The sequence below is a fragment of the Lagenorhynchus albirostris genome, chromosome 5 (genome assembly GCF_949774975.1).
Source record: "Lagenorhynchus albirostris chromosome 5, mLagAlb1.1, whole genome shotgun sequence".
Lineage (NCBI taxonomy): Eukaryota > Metazoa > Chordata > Mammalia > Artiodactyla > Delphinidae > Lagenorhynchus > Lagenorhynchus albirostris.
Window position 1 is genome coordinate 16,172,972 of NC_083099.1, and position 16,684 is coordinate 16,189,655.

General features: G+C 37.8%; 3 protein-coding genes across 3 annotated transcripts in view; 2 read left to right on the forward strand and 1 right to left on the reverse strand.

The window, feature by feature from the left end:
* The window catches only part of MED12L (mediator complex subunit 12L), a 326,097-nt gene that overhangs the window by 87,562 nt on the left and 221,851 nt on the right, over positions 1–16,684 (reverse strand). The gene's annotated exons all lie outside the window — the stretch shown is intronic.
* Positions 1,853–2,872, forward strand: P2RY12 (purinergic receptor P2Y12). Its single transcript, XM_060149612.1, has one exon. The coding sequence runs from the start codon at positions 1,853–1,855 to the stop codon at positions 2,870–2,872; it is 1,020 nt and encodes a 339-aa protein (XP_060005595.1).
* P2RY13 (purinergic receptor P2Y13) lies at positions 10,058–11,068 on the forward strand. The gene has a single exon (XM_060149620.1). It carries the CDS (start codon positions 10,067–10,069, stop codon positions 11,066–11,068), a length of 1,002 nt encoding a protein of 333 aa, XP_060005603.1. The 5' UTR covers positions 10,058–10,066.

Here is a 16,684-nt window from a genome sequence, read left to right on the forward strand (position 1 = left end):
CTTTATCTCTAGAAGTATCTGACAAGTATATGTATTTGCACTATGATGTGTGTGTGAGTTTTTTCAAGTTTTCTTAAAGTTGGAAAACTTTAATAGCAATATCATTGCAGGTACTTATATGGAATATAAATTAAAATACAAGCTGCATTAACGATGTTAGAGATAACCATTAACTTCTTCACTAAAAAAAAAAAAAATTTACACAGAACATGGAAATAAAATTCAAATGGTCTTACTTATTTTACCTTGAGTGTAAAATGGAATTTAATATAGATAGAGGGAGCCGAAATTCTCAATACCAAGAATACTTATTAAATAAGTTACAGTCTACGCAAAATGAGCATTCCCAAAGTAGAATTTCCAAAACCATCAGGGCATAAACAAAGGCAAGTAGCAGTAGCAAGGAAGGTTAAATCAGTGATCTTGTGTCAAATACTAGGGTTTATTTAGGTTTGTTTGTTTGTTTGATTTTTTAAGTTAAACAGGAGAGGAGGTATTGAAAATTGAAGCCATATTGTGACATGAATCTTCACTTGTTCTACTTTCAGTAATTAAAGGATGGAAAAAAGAATTCCTCTGACATTTGGGGGAACTTAGCGCTGCCTTTGCTATATTTAAATCTTTTAAATGGAAGGATTTTTTTTTAATTTAGATATTTGTACTTTAACATTACCATGTCATATTTAGGAATAACACTTTACATAGAATCAATTCCATTTGTTTTTGATGAATTAAAATTTTACAAATTTCATTTTAAATTTCAAAACTTAGATGCCAAATAATGTATTCAAGTCAAGTGTTAATTTCCTTTATAGCTGCCTGTTGTGGTATAACAACCTATGGAACCAGACAAGGACATGATTTTGGTATTTTATTTTAATCATATACACTCTATAAATCTAGAAAGTATGCCCAGGCTGTTTTGAGGAATGCCATCTGATGACGACATACAGAAGCCATTTCCTTATTTTTTTAGCATTTAAAAATTTGCACTGAATGATATTCAAGAAAACATATGTAAAACCTTAAAATTTACTGAGCAAAGTTGGAAAAGAGATACACATGGGTTAAAATATTTGGAGCTGAAGAATAGTCTCTATGAGGCTGATTTTCGAACGGATGACTGAGCAATAGAGAAGCAGAAATACCTTCCAATTACAAAAGAAAAAAAATGTTTTCTGCTTTTTATTTATTTAACAACAATTTTTCCACAAGTGATGTTATACCAATTTCTTTTCACTTTTTACTTTTAAAATTCTACTCAGCAATTATCGGTCATTTCTCCTTAGAACCCTTTGAAGGTACTAGAGGAAAATGAAGTCCAGGAACAAGGATGGTGTAGGAAAAGTGACTGTGAATAGAAACAAAAAAGTTAGAAGGCGTGGAAATGAAGCTGCAGAAGAACAAAGCACAGCCCGAGTATTTCTCTTCTAGTTTTTATGTATGTGCACTTTTGCCTAAGATCAATAAATGTCCTATAAGAGGCAAAAATTCAAAAAACAAGAAACACAAAGTAGCCACACCTTCACACAATGTTCTTCAGGCTATTTTATTTTGCTACAGATAAAATATTTGTCACCATGAAATATTTTGAGATTTAATTTTCTGTGTTCTTCCTGTCCCAGTGAGGCTCAGACACCTCAATTTTTCTGTTCTTACTAACTCCGACCCAGTGAGGACCAGACACCTCAATTTTTCTGTGTTCTTACTAACTCCAACCCAGTGAGGCTCAGACACCTCAATTTTTGTCCAAAAATGTTACCCCCCGAGATGAGAGTGAAATCAAATATCTGGGACTGAAAATAATCACGCCCTCTGTCCCCCTCTAGGTAGCCAAGGAGAAACACAAGCCATGGACAACCTCACCACTGCGGCTGGGAATGGCAGCCTGTGCACCCGAGATTACAAAATCACCCAGGTCCTCTTCCCGCTCTTCTATACCGTGCTGTTTTTCGTTGGACTCATCACAAACAGCCTGGCAATGAGGATTTTCTTTCAAATCCACAGTAAATCCAACTTTATTATTTTCCTTAAGAACACAGTCATTTCTGATCTTCTCATGATTCTGACTTTTCCATTCAAAATCCTCAGCGATGCCAAACTGGGAACAGGACCGCTGAGAGCCTTCGTGTGCCAAGTGACCTCCGTTGTATTTTATTTCACGATGTATATCAGTATCTCATTCCTAGGACTGATAACTATCGATCGCTACCAGAAGACCACCAGGCCATTTAAAACATCCAACCCCAACAATCTCCTGGGGGCTAAGATTCTCTCTGTCGTCATCTGGGCATTCATGTTCTTACTCTCCTTGCCTAACATGATTCTGACCAACAGGAGGCCCAGTGACAAGAATGTGAAGAAATGCTCATTCCTGAAATCAGAGTTTGGTCTGGTCTGGCATGAAATAGTCAATTACATCTGTCAAGTCATTTTCTGGATTAATTTTCTAATTGTCATTGTATGCTACACGCTCATTACAAAAGAACTGTACAAGTCATACGTGAGAACAAGGGGCGTCGGCAAAGTCCCCAAGAAAAAGGTAAACATCAAAGTTTTCATTATCATTGCTGTATTTTTTATTTGTTTCGTTCCTTTCCATTTTGCCCGAATTCCCTACACCCTGAGCCAAACCCGGGATGTCTTTGACTGCTCTGCTGAGAATACTCTGTTCTACGTCAAAGAGAGCACCCTCTGGTTAACTTCCTTAAACGCGTGCCTGGATCCATTCATCTACTTTTTCCTTTGCAAATCCTTCAAAAAGTCCTTGATGAGTATGCTGAGATGCTCCAATTCTGCATCATCTCCATCCCATAAAAACAGGAAAAAAGGACAGGATGGTGGTGACCCAAGTGAAGAGACCCCAATGTAAACAAACTGAGGTAGTACTTCAGTCTATTAGTGTTTGGAACTCCAAACAGGCAAGCACTGTGTGAAAATATTAATACTGACTAAGAAGTAGCTGAGTTAGTCATGATGACTCTTGAAACAAGTAACAGAAGGTGACAAAAGCAATTTTCTTTTACTTGTCCGGTACTGAAAGCAATCTTAAAATGCAGAAAAGTAACTGAACATGTAGCTGTGTAGCAAAACAAACTGCACCCAGTCACCATGCCACATGCAAAACTACACAGAAGTCAGACGTGTAGAGTTTTGGCAAAATGGGTAAACATATAATAACATTTACGGTAATTTTTAAAATATATTACTGATCACAATGCTATTATCAACTTATTGTAATCAACTAAGAATGATAAATCTGATAAAATCTTCTGACCAAATATTATACTTATATACTTATATATGTATATATACTTACACGTACTTACATATGTATATATATCCCAGTCCCTTAACCAAATGCTGACCTATTGTGATACTCATAAGTAACTGGGACATGCAAGGAACAGTAACTACTAACTTTTAATTATAAGTAAAAACTTAAGGGATTTAAACTAATTGAAATGGTAATTGATGAGACTAAATTTTTTTTCATTAAGAAGATAGAGGTTTTAAAACTACCTTCTCAAGAAAAAGAGCAAAAATAGGAAAGCTATTAAAATAGTTGCCTTATGACATTCTAATACCAAAAACTTATGAATATATCCTTAACACCGGAGAAACCAGTTTGCTACTACTTTGACAACTTCAGTAAATACAATACCATCATCGATACTTATCCTTATTAACTAGCTTCTAGAAACTGCCTGCGAGTTGGGTTAATGAACATTTACCTTATGAGAAAAACAAGTTAAACATGATTATGCAGTTGAACAGTATAACTATTAGCAGGAAAGTGATGAAAATGTCTGGAATTACCTGTTTGTGTAGATAATAAAAAAATTACATTAAACTCTAAAACATACTTTGTGGGAATTTCTTTGTTCAAAGACACTAGATACTATGACTCATCTTTCATATACGCCTACATCAAACCCCTTTAAGAAACGACAGCTGCCAACACAATCCGTTTTATTGCACACTATTGGGCAAAATCTCTTCTGAAGGTGACGTCTCACATCCATTAGTTCATACGTAAATGAAAAAATAGGTCAAACTTATAATGTAGTCTGATTCCCCACAAGCCACATTATTTTTTATTATAAAAAAAGTACGTAACACACTTGGAAGTGGACACGATTCATCTCAGTTATTTAGGCTCCTCAGAGGTGATTCCCAAATACAAGGCATAGAAACCGATATCTAAATATAATGTGAGAAGAAATAAAAACGGTGAGTTGTAGGAAAAGGAAGTTCACTGAACTCCAATAATAATCTATTTTATTCTGCTGAGTTAAATTTCAGTACACAGTTGGACTCATTTAACTCCCTAGATGGCAGCTATTCTCCAGCGGCCACATTTCCTTCTCTGGCACTTCTGCAAGCAAGCACTGGATGTCAGTGGAGATGCATATTCGACCTGCGGCTGGGCAAAGGCAGTAGCCATTTCTGCCAGATAAACCAAGGCAATTCACTCTCATGTCACATGAGTAAGCACATTCTGTAAGAATACCAGGATATCTGAGCTGGAAGAGAAACTAAGGATCAACTAAACGGACCATCTTACTTTGTATATGGGAAAAGTGAAGGGCAGGTTTACTCCTCAATCCAGTCAAGTCAGGGGTAGAGAGTGGATGAAAGCTGGCCACCTCACGGTGCCAGGATCACATGAGGTGTCGGGAAACTACAGGATGGGCAGAGATTTCCTGAACAATCTTCCATTTTGGATTAAACTCATTCACTGAGATGACAATTTCCACAAGAGAAAGAAAAAAAAAAAAGCAAAACAGAAAAGCTAATGGTATTACAGTACTTTTGTGGAAAAGAAATTGTAAAATGTTTGGAATTATCTATGTTTTTATATATAACATGAAACATTTACATTAAACTCTAAATCACACTTTGTTGATACTTCTATATCAAACATCAAACTGATCCCATTCAAGACAGACTGAGAGATCAGTATTTATGGAGCACTCATTATACACAGAAAATGTCACTATCTCTAGCTTTAATAACTTTAATATACACACTACATGTCACATTTCACAATAACTTCGAGAGACAGAGAGAGAGAGAGAGAGAGAGAGAGAGAGAGAGAGAGAGAGAGAGAGAGAGAGAGGGACGGAGAGAGGGAGATGCCAAATTTTGTAGACTCCGGTTCAGAAGATGAGACAAACAAAATGTAGTCTTGCCCATGGCCTTAGTGGCTAACAAGTCCTAAGGATGCTGGTTATTGGAAGTTTCTCTCAGTGGTTTCTTATATAAACAGTCATAGGCAGCCGTGACAAACTCTAGCCTACAAGCCAAATCTAGCCTAGCACCTGTTTTGTACAGCCTGTGACTTAAGAACGGTTTTTCCATTTTCAAATGTTTTCAGGAGGAAAATCAGGAGGAAGAATAAAACTTTACGTTGCATTAAACTATGAAATTCAAGTTTTTGTGTCCATAAGGTTTTATTAGCACACAGGCCACACCCACTCAGGTTTTATCTATGGCTGGTTTCCTGCTACAACAACAGGGTTGAATAGTTGTGACAGGCTGCAGGGTCACAAAACCTAAATATTTACTAACTGGCTGTTTAGAAGATTGACAGCCCCTGGACTAGAACTCTAAAAACAGGGAGAAAAGCCCTATGTAGAGAAAGAACCCCCTCTTCATGCCTCTCGATGTTTCAGCAGTTTTGCACTGAAAACACCTACAGGTTCCTACGGCTGACCTAGATGATATGGTAACACCCAAAGTGGGAACTGGGATTACAATGAGGCTGGTGGGAACTAAATATATGCAAGTATACTTGCAAGCCGATAAGTAAAGAGAAACAGCCTGACTTTTTTTTAGAAAATGGGAAAAGGGCAAGAAAAACATCAATTTCCAGGAGAAATACATATTTGTATTGGCAATGAAAATATGAAAAGATATATACCCTCACTAATAAATAAATTTATATTTACATGACACGGCTTTTTTCACCTGTAAGTTTAGAATTGATTTAAAAGATTTTTAGTAATCGTGCTGGATAATCCTACTTGGTGAGACTATAAATGGGTACAGTCTTTCTGGAAAGCTTTTTGAAAATATCATTCAACATTGCAATGCACAGCTTTTGACCTAGTAATCCCACTTCTAGGAAACTTCCTATAAATATACGTTGGAACAAAATACAAAAATACATGGAGAGGTATTTGCTCTACAGCATGTTTTCAACAGAGGAAAAATGGGGAAAAAAGAAAATCTAAACGTCCATCAGTAACTGCTTAACTAAACTATGGTACCTTTATACAGTGTAACTTTTTTAAAAAAAAACTTGTTAGCAAATCTTCATGTACTAACATGGAACGAAACAAAGATCTAATATGTCAATACATAAATATATACATATATATTTGCACACACACTGGTATGTATATGTAAAGGGAATTAACTTTCACTTTCTACTACATATGTCTATATTTGAATTCTTTACACTGGTTTTCCTTTTATAATAAAATTATGAAACTGGATATTAATATATGTGTTTCAGACAGTAGTGTGAATTTATTGCCTGTTTCCAGTTCTATGTAGAGATTTTCTAACATTAAATTTATTCATACACAGATCACTACAGTTAATGTTAAACTGCGTAATTTATTTTAGATTATTACCACCTTGGGTTAATTCATTGTGGGATTTTAAACACTTTCATATAATCTGAGAAAGTACCGTGGTATCCTTTGATGGGAAGTAAAAGGCTCTTCTATGAGTACAGGAGTTCCCACTTTCCCTTTCATTCCAAATGAAAGCAAATATTTCCACATCTTTTCAATTGTCATTTACGTGGTAGTGGTTACATCAACATGAACATTATACTGTTGACTCTGATCCAAAAGACAATCCCTAAGGAGATAGCAAATGCAAAAAGTAGTTTATTCCCATTTGGCAGGCTTCTAATTTCTATGACTTTTCCTTACATGTTTGATTCTCTCCTGACCCTACTGCTATGAACCAATTTACGTTTTCAACCTGGCACCTCACTTTGAGACTAAGAGTTTCACAAGTCCCTGAAACTTTATAGTGGATTCTATCTCCTCACTCATCAATCAGTAGTACCCAGCTCAAAAACTCCAGAATTTGGTAAACAATTCCACATTCACCCTGTCTCTGGCTTCTGGCAGACAGGAGAGAGACAGGCTGGTTCCAAGCGGGGGCTCTGAAACCAGACCATGAGGGTTTACAGTGGGCTTTGGTTGCAGGACTTTGGGCAAACTGCTTAACGTCTGCGCCTCCATTTTCTCATCTGTAAAATGGGACGGATCTCTGAGACTGCTGTAAGAATTAAATAAGACCAGATAATCCCTTATAAAGTCTAGCTTGTGTGATTTAATTGGTTTTGACTAAATTCCCTTTGAGCTTGATAGGATTTTAAATGTTTAGTTTAGGAGCTTGCCAAATCGGAATAATTTCTAGGACCCTTCATCCGTTATCTTCTGTGATTCACTCCTGTCTTTTGTGCACTATCCCCACAGGTGCACACAGTATTCCATTTTTCTTTTAATTTCATTTAACAAGAAACTTACTAACACGTACCATTTGACGGACATTATTCAAAGCACCTGACAAACGTTCACTCATTTTATCCCCTTAACGACCCTATAAAGCAAATACTATTACTTATTTTCATTGTTAAGAGGGGGCACTGGTTTCACAGAGAGCATAAGTCACTTGACCAAAGTCACAAGTAAAGGTGGAATAAGGAAATGAACCCAGGCCCTCTGGCTCCTGAGGCGGTGCTCCTGTCCATCACAGCCTCTAGGGTATGGCATCAAGGGTGAAGGACCCTCCCTCAGGGGGCACCAGCACCACTGCGAACTAAGAGACTGTTGGCTAATACGTTTGAAGCACGTGGACAGAAAGGAGTGAGTGATTCGTTGGATACTTACTACAGTCAAACATTGTGAAACCTACTACATTTAAGAGAAGATACTTCTGTAACTCTAGAAATGCCACCGTAAATCAGTTCCTCCTCTTAGGTTTCCCACATTTCGGCATTTTGAAATTTGACCAAAAAGTGATTTCCAGTTTTCATATTATGAAACTATCTTGTACAGCATTTCCCTTGTTTAAATTGAAACTATTCTGAACCTGCATCTAAATAATGGATTTGGAGCCATTAGGAAATTTATACTTAATTGACATAGGTCTAATCCCTCTACTTAAATTTTTTTAAGTTTGCTTTTATTCTCTACTGAAGCAAATAAAAGGATATATGTTTAAATTATGTTCCGGTACATTAATAAAATCCAGAATCTGTATTTCCCAAGGATCAATTTATTTGAATCAAACACCAAATTTTCAGACTGTGCCACCACACTGGGTAGTTCCAACCAAAATTATCAGGCATCCTATTCCCTCATAAAAATGTCCGGTGGGATATGTAATTTTATTCTCAGAATTCCAAGCTAAGTCACCCAAAATGCTCGATCAAGCCAACGCGACGGTCTGGTCCAATTCTGTGGTAAAACTCATAGCAAGAAATATGAAGTGAAACTCACCATGGAGAACTCTACATTCCCTCATAGGATCTTCTGATTTCCTCTTTCTCTTTATCTATCTGGCGAGCAAACATTTCTTCACAGACAACAGCTTTCTCTATACAAAAGCAGCAATTACATACTTCCAAAAATTTTATAGAACTTGACCCAAGGATGAGTGATGAAATTCCTGAAGTTTTCAGCACTTGGCATACAATCACAAATAAAGAAGAGACTTCCAAAAATGGCTTTCTAATAAGTGAAACAGTATATCTCCATTTAAATCTGCAATTCGCTCACCAGAGCAGTGAGTGGCTAACCTTTTTTTCATGCTTCATATATAGTCAGCACTATTCTAGGCACTCATCTCAGCCTCTCAACACTGAGGTATGTACTATTATTAAACCCATTATACAGATGGGGAAAATGAGGCACAGAGCTACTAAATCATTTGTCTATAATCTACTACCCAGTAATTGGTGAATCTGGAATTCTAACCCCCCAAAATTTGGGTCTTATAGTCTTTAACTCTTAGACGATACATCTTCTTATCCCTCAGAGATCGAAAGACCAAAAGACTAAGATACATGTCTACAGAAATAATCAGGTCATACCTAATGAACACACATTTCTGAAAAAAGCAGGCTACAAGGATGCAGATGACGATGTTGTCTTATTTTAGAGTCAACTCTTATTCTCCTACAATTTGGGGCTGTTTTCTGTACATTTCTCCCTATTATTATATACAAAAGGCACTAAAAATTCCATTGAACATGTAGAGAAGATAAACTGCAGGGAAGTTATTATATGAGAAAATATAAAAACAACTGCAACTAAACTGACTTACTCAAACCAGAGTAGATCAACAGTATATAAGTTTAAAATGAGAAAGCTTCCTTATTAGAAAATCCCCCAAAGGTTTGTATGTGAAGAGGTTCTAATGGATCACACTGCACACGTGAAAATGAGGAAGGAAACGGGGTATAAGAAAGCAGAACGACATTTGCTTCACATGGCCTTCATGGGCTGAACTAATGACTGCCTCGATCGGAAGACACTGAGCTGAGCATCCTCCCAAACAAAGGTGAATTTCAGCTGTTATTATGAGTGGCTTGCTTATAAATGATGGCATAGGTTCAAGGGGGAAAAAAATGCTTTAAGGTTAACATTCTACAAACCTTAGATTATGAGCCTAGGAAATTACATAAGGTACAGCAATCTGACATGAGTAACTTTACCTCTTAGCCAGCTTTGTTTTACTGCCATGCCAAAAGCCGAACTTGTGAATGGGGTAGAACCAGTTATTTGGATTTCATAAAGGTGTGAAAGTAATGGTACTGTTACAAGTACCAAAAATGTACTATGGGCTTTAAAAATTCTGGCCAGAAACAACATGGGACTTCTCAAATGATCTGTTAAATGGGATGAAGACATGTAAGGTGCTAATATGCTGCAAACCTAAAGTCTGCTTTTAACAAGTAGTGTTTTGAAATCATGAAATGCTTCTTGTTTTACTGTGTGTGTATGTTTATGTGTAACAGCTGACATTAGAAACCATGAACGACACAGTGATGAAGGGCTTCAATGGGTCTGAGAGGTGCCCCAGGGACATGAAGGCAGCGCACCTGGTGTTCCCAGCCATCTACACTGTCGTTTTCTTCATGGGCACCCTGCTGAACACTTTGGCCCTGTGGGTGTTCATTCACATCCCCAGCTCCTCCACCTTCATTGTCTACCTCAAAAATACTCTGGTGGCCGACTTGATAATGACGCTCATGCTTCCGTTTAAAATCCTCTCAGACGCGCGCCTCGGACCCTGGCAGCTCAGAGCCTTTGTGTGTCGTTTCTCTGCCGTCGTCTTTTATGAGACCATGTATGTGGGCATCACACTGCTGGGGCTCATAGCCTTTGACAGGTTCCTCAAGATCATCAGACCTTTTGGAAAATTTTTCGTACAAAAACCTGCTTTTGCAAAAGTGGTCTCAACCCTCATCTGGCTCTTTTTGTTCCTCCTCTCCCTGCCAAATATGATCTTAAGCAACAAGGAAGCAACACCGTCATCTGTGAAAAAGTGTGCCTCCTTAAAGGGTCCTCTTGGGCTGAAATGGCATGAAGTGGTGAACTACATTTCCCAGTTCATTTTCTGGACTGTTTTTGTCCTAATGCTTCTATGCTATATGGTGATTGCAAAAAAGGTATACAATTCTTATAGAAAGTCCAAGAGGAAGGGCAGCAAAAACAGCAAAAGGCTAGAAGGTAAAGTATTTGTTGTCGTGGCTGTCTTCTTTGTGTGTTTCGCTCCATTTCATTTCGCCAGAGTCCCATATACTCACAGTCAAACCAACCGTAAGACTGACTGTCGATTGCAAAATCAACTGTTTCTAGCTAAAGAAACAACCCTTTTTTTGGCAGCAACTAACATTTGCATGGATCCCTTAATATATATATTCTTATGTAAAAAATTCACAGAGAGGCTACCATGTATGAAAGGGAGAAAGATTGCTGCATCCACCCAGGAAAATCATACGAGTCAGTCAGACAATATAACCCTAAGCTGATAACTTTATCATGGTTAACAATTGACTGACAAGACTTCAAAAGACAATTTACTTGGAAATCAAATGTAAGCAGTGAAAGAAAAGATGGCTTCGAGCAAATGCTTTCTTACATTTTACTATCCTCGCATACAGAAAGGATTATATAAATTTTAATTCCACGTAGATCTATTCATAAGCTGAAATGAAGTATCCGTAAGAGAATGCAACGGGAAGCAAACAGCCACTAGAAGTCACCTTTTCAAGAGCGTTCACTTACACTTTGGAAAAGATTTATCGTGGGGAAATGTATATTCCTAAAAATACGTATCTTCTAATTATGAAAAATATATTCCTCCACTCTAAAACACCTCACATTCTTCTTCACATGTAATTCAAACAATGCTACTGCTTTTGTATCCCACCTGCTGATTTAAAAAGAAAAAAACCCAAAAAACCCACCTTGTGAGTCCTTTGGTGAAAACTGAGGCTAGAGGTTGAAAGGGATGCTAGATGTAAAGCGTCTGGGGAATAGGTCAGAAAGCCCAGATACCTGGTGAAGGCGCTTCTTCTTAGAGTTACAAAGAGCCTCTTCCCCAGTACGCAGCTACACCATAGGAGGCACAAGCAGCATTACTAAGCCACATAAAACATTGTACTGTAACACTTCGCTTACATCCTGAGCGTGTACAAATTCAAGGGCAAGAATACTGTATTCTGATTCTCTGGAATCCCCCCTCTGCCCAGCAAATACTCTAATGGTGGTTGAATATTCCACCTACTCAGCAAAGCCTTCCTGGGCCAGCACCTCCACGCTCCTTCCTCATGTCTCTGGTTGAAAATAATTACCTCTCCCACTGTTTGGGTATGTTAGGCCCTCAATGCCGAGTTCCTTTTACCAGCTTGCTGTATTCTTTTTTTTTTTTTTTTAATAGATTTATTTATTTATCTTTGGCTGCACTGGGTCTTCGTTGCTGTGAGCGGGCTTTCTCTAGTTACGGCGAGTGGAGGCTACTCTTCGTTGTGGTGCGGGGGCTTCTCGCTGCGGTGGCGTCTCATTGCGGAGCATGGGCTCTAGGCACGCGGGCTTCAGTAGTTGTGGCACGCGGGCTTCAGTAGTCGTGGCTCACGGGCTCAGTAGTTGTGGCCCGCGGGCTCTAGAGCGCAGGCTCAGTAGTTGTGGCGCGTGGGCTTAGTTGCTCCACGGCATGTGGGATCTTCCCAGACCAGGGCTCGAATCCGTGTCCCCTGCATTGGCAGGCAGATTCTTATCTACTGTGCCACCAGGGAAGTCCCTAGCTTGCTGTATTCTTGACTGCATCCCCCAAAGATGGTTAGGATTTTTTAAGAGAGACAACATATTTTGAAGACAGAAAATATGTCATGTTTTCTTGGTATCTCCCACAATACTTCCCACAGAGGATAAATTACAAATGTCTTAAATAGAATATGTCATCGTTATGCCATTCTTGGTACACATATAGATAGAACTGCTGACCCACGATCAGTAACATCTATACTGGGAAATTTTTAGAGGATGGTGACCTACTTGTACTTATTTACCTCCATATGTTTTCCTGAATCCCTCTGTGGTTCAAAAAAGAGCTGCTAAAGTATGTTTATCTGGAATTGTAGATGCTGATTTGCACCTTCTAGATAAAATGTACAAAGGAGTAGTCATGCTCTGTAGAAGTGGCACTAGTTCCAATACAACCATCAGACTGTGAACCCCAGGCCTCTTTCCATGGCCTCAAAGGCCCTGAAGGCCCTGGCTCTTGTCCACCCTTCTGGCCTTTTTTCCTAAGCATTCTTCCATCCTTGGAAATTCATACTCTTGTGTAAGTTTATAATTATCAGAAAATGCCATGCTCCTTTTTTGCCCCCATGTCATTGCACTTGTAAATTTCCCTCTGACTCACCAAGAAAACTCTTATCCATCCGTGGAACCCTAAGTTGCCATCACTTAAACCATGAAATCTCATCTGGCTAAATTCCCACCACCACCTCAAACCCAATCACTCCATCATCTGTGTGTTGTCACACCTCAATTATTATAATGATCACACTGCTTTGTAATTACTGGCTCGTCATGTATCAACTCTTTTCATACCCTATGTGTACTTCTGAGAGCAGAAATTGTGTCTCATTGTGCAATCAATAAATATCTGATAAAATGCCAAACTGGCTTTATTTTTACATACTAGAGAAGCAAAAGGGAAGCCAATTTTCACTGATGTTTTTCTTATCAGATGATAATATAAACTTCTTGAAAGCTCAAGCTCTTTTTAGTTGGTCTCCTATGCGTGTACACAGGGGCCTGGGAAGTGTGGGTGTTCTTGGGTTCACTAGTGAATGACCGGGAAGGAAGCAGGATTATTAAACAGTATACGTATAGCTTGGGGGCTAACGTCTATCATCATTTCAGTTTTAAAGCTATTGACAAAATGCTTTAGCTATGTATTGTTGGTTTTGGTTAAGTAAAATTTGTAACTGTAGCATATTACCATCACCAAAACTCTTAGAAAGTACTTTGACATCTGATTTTCATTTGCTAAAATAAAAGAATTAAGTCATAATAACTATTAGAGATGTCACTAAATCCATGTTACCTTTACTGAGTACATTATACAATCATGAGCAGACTCTAATAATGTATTATAAGTAACTGCATCTAAGCCACATTTCAAACTACGCTTGGGAATATGACCCATGTATTTCAGCTCTAATAATATTTTCAAAATACACTGAATGGATATAGATAATGAATATAATTTTTTGGAAAGATCTTTCAAGATAAAATTTCAATAGGAAATGTGTCCACCATAAATGCAAATATTTCATTAAATTATAATAATATTACAGTCAAAAGCAGAGTTCCTGACGTGTAGAATGAAATAATCTACCAAGAACTTAGAGAAGAGTCAGCTTAAAATCACATTCACAAAATGAAGAACAACTATTTGAGGAGAGCTTCCCTGACTAGCAATCACAAATACTAAAATCTAGAATACTTACAGAATGGGGAACTATACCATAGCCATTAATGAGACACAGAAGCGAGGGAAAAGTGGAAGAAAACATTAGTAGCTTTGGTAAAGTCTGTAAGCTCAGAGCTCAGTTAAGGGCTTCTGTCAAAAGCTGTCATCATTTTGACTGGATAAGGCCTTCCAAATACCCCTGATGCAGGGGAAGTGGGAGAGGATATTGTCCCATGTAGAATTAGTCTTCAGAAACCAAGAGAAATTACTGTAAAAGGGGAAGGAATTCTGCCCATCTTTTGACTGGGTTGTTTGCTGTGATGGTATTAAGCTGCATGAGCTGTTTGTAAAATTTGGAGACTAATCCCTTGTCAGTCACATCATTTGCAAATATTTTCTCCCAATCTGTGGGTTGTCTTTTCATTTTGTTTATGGTTTCCTTCGTTGTGCAAAAGCTTTTGAGTTTAATTAGGTCCCATTTGTTATTTTTATTTCCATTACTCTGGGAGACAAATCAAAAAACATTGCTGCGATTTATGTCAGAGAGTACTCTGCCTAGGTTTTCCTCTAAGAGTTTTATAGTGTCCGGTCTCACATTTAGGTCTTTAATCCTCTTTGAGTTTATTTTTGTGTATGGTATTAGAGAATGTTCTAGTTTCATTCTGTTACATGTAGCTGTCCAGTTTTCCCAGCACCATTTATTGAAGAGACTGTCTTTCCCCCATTGTATAGTCTTGCCTCCTTTGTCATAGATTAATTGATCACAGGTGCATGGGTTTATTTCTGGGCTTTCTATCCTGTTCCATTGATGTATATTTTTATGTTCTATGCCAGTACCATTACTGTTTTTATGACTGTAGCTTTGTAGAATAGTCTGAAGTCAGGGAGCCTGATTCCTCCAGCTCCTTTTTTCTTTCTCAAGATTCCTTTGGCTATTTGGCATCTTTTGTGTCTCCATACAAATTTTAAGATTTTTTTGTTCTAGTTCTGTGAAAAATGCCATTGGTAATTTGATAGGGATTGCACTGAATCTGTAGATTGCCTTGGGTAGTACAGTTATTTTGACAATATTGATTCTTCCAATCCAAGAACATGGTATATGTCTGTGTGGTCTGTGATTTGTTTCATCAGTGTCTTATAATTTTCAGAGTACAGGTCTTCTGTTTCTTTAGGTAGGTTTATTCCTAGGTATTTTATTCTTTTTGATGAGATCGTAAATGGGATCGTTTCTTGAATTTCTCTCTCTGATCATTCACTGTTAGTGTAGAGAAATGCAACGGATAAATAGACATTTCTCCAAAGAAGACATACAGATGGCCAAGAGGCACATGACAAGGTGTTCAACATCGCTGTTAAAGAAATGCAAATCAAAACTACAATAAGATATCACCTCACACCGGTCAAAATAGCTACCAACAAAAAATCCACAAATAATAAATGTTGGAGAGGGTGTGAAGAGAAGGGAACCCTCCTACACTGTTGGTGGGAATGTACATTGGTACAACCACTATGGAGAACAGTATGAGGGTTCCTTAAAAACCTAAAAGTAGAGCTACCATATGATCCTGCAATCCCACTCCTGGGCATATATCCAGACAAAAACATGGTCTGAAAGGATACATGCACCCCAATGTTCACTGCAGCACTGTTTACAAGAGCCAAGACACGGAAGCAACCTAAATGTCCATCGACAGATGACTGGATAAAGAAGATGTGATACATATATACAATGGAATATTACTCAGCCATTAAAAAGAATGAAATAATGCCATTTGCAGCAACATGGATGGACCCTAAAGATTGTCATACTGAGTGAAGTCAGACAGGGAAAGAGAAATAGTATATGATATCACTTATATGCAGAATCTAAAAAGAAATGATACAAATGAACTTATTTACAAAACAGAAACAGACTCACACACTTAGAGAACTAACTTATGGTTACCAGGGGGGATGGGTGGGTTGGGGGAGGGATAGACTGGGAGTTTGGGATTGACATGTACACACTGCTATATTTAAAATGGGGAACTCAATATTATGTAACAAGCTAAACGGGAAAAGAATTTGAAAAAGGATAGATACATGTATATGTATAACTGAATCACTTTGCTGTACACCTGAAACTATCACAACATTGTTAATCAACTATACTCCAATATAAAATAAAAAGTTAAAAAAATAAAATAATGAAAAAAAAAGGCGGAGGCTGGGGAGGAAGAGGCAGAGAAGCAGTGTGAATTACCAACTCAAAGAAGTTAGATGGCTGATAAAGCGATCATGACATCAGAATATAAATTATTCAGTCTTATTAATCTCATCACTTCATATATTCCATATGCATTTGAAAGCAGCTCGTTCCATAACTTTCTAAAGTCTTCTTTCTAAAAATGCCTGACCATCAACCCAGGTAAACTGTACTCTTCCACTAAGTTAATAGATCAAAGCTCACATAGATTAGATCTTAACAGAACAAAAGCACCACAGCAGAGGAACCCGCACCCAGCTGTGTTTAATAGCTAAGGGAGTACACACTGAACAGACAGCAGCCCTTACAAATCAATTGAAGTGCCTGGAAACACAACTCCACTTTTTAAATTTTACATGGAAACCAAATGTAGGTAATATGAATATAGGACACATGTGTTAAATCAGTAGTTTTCAA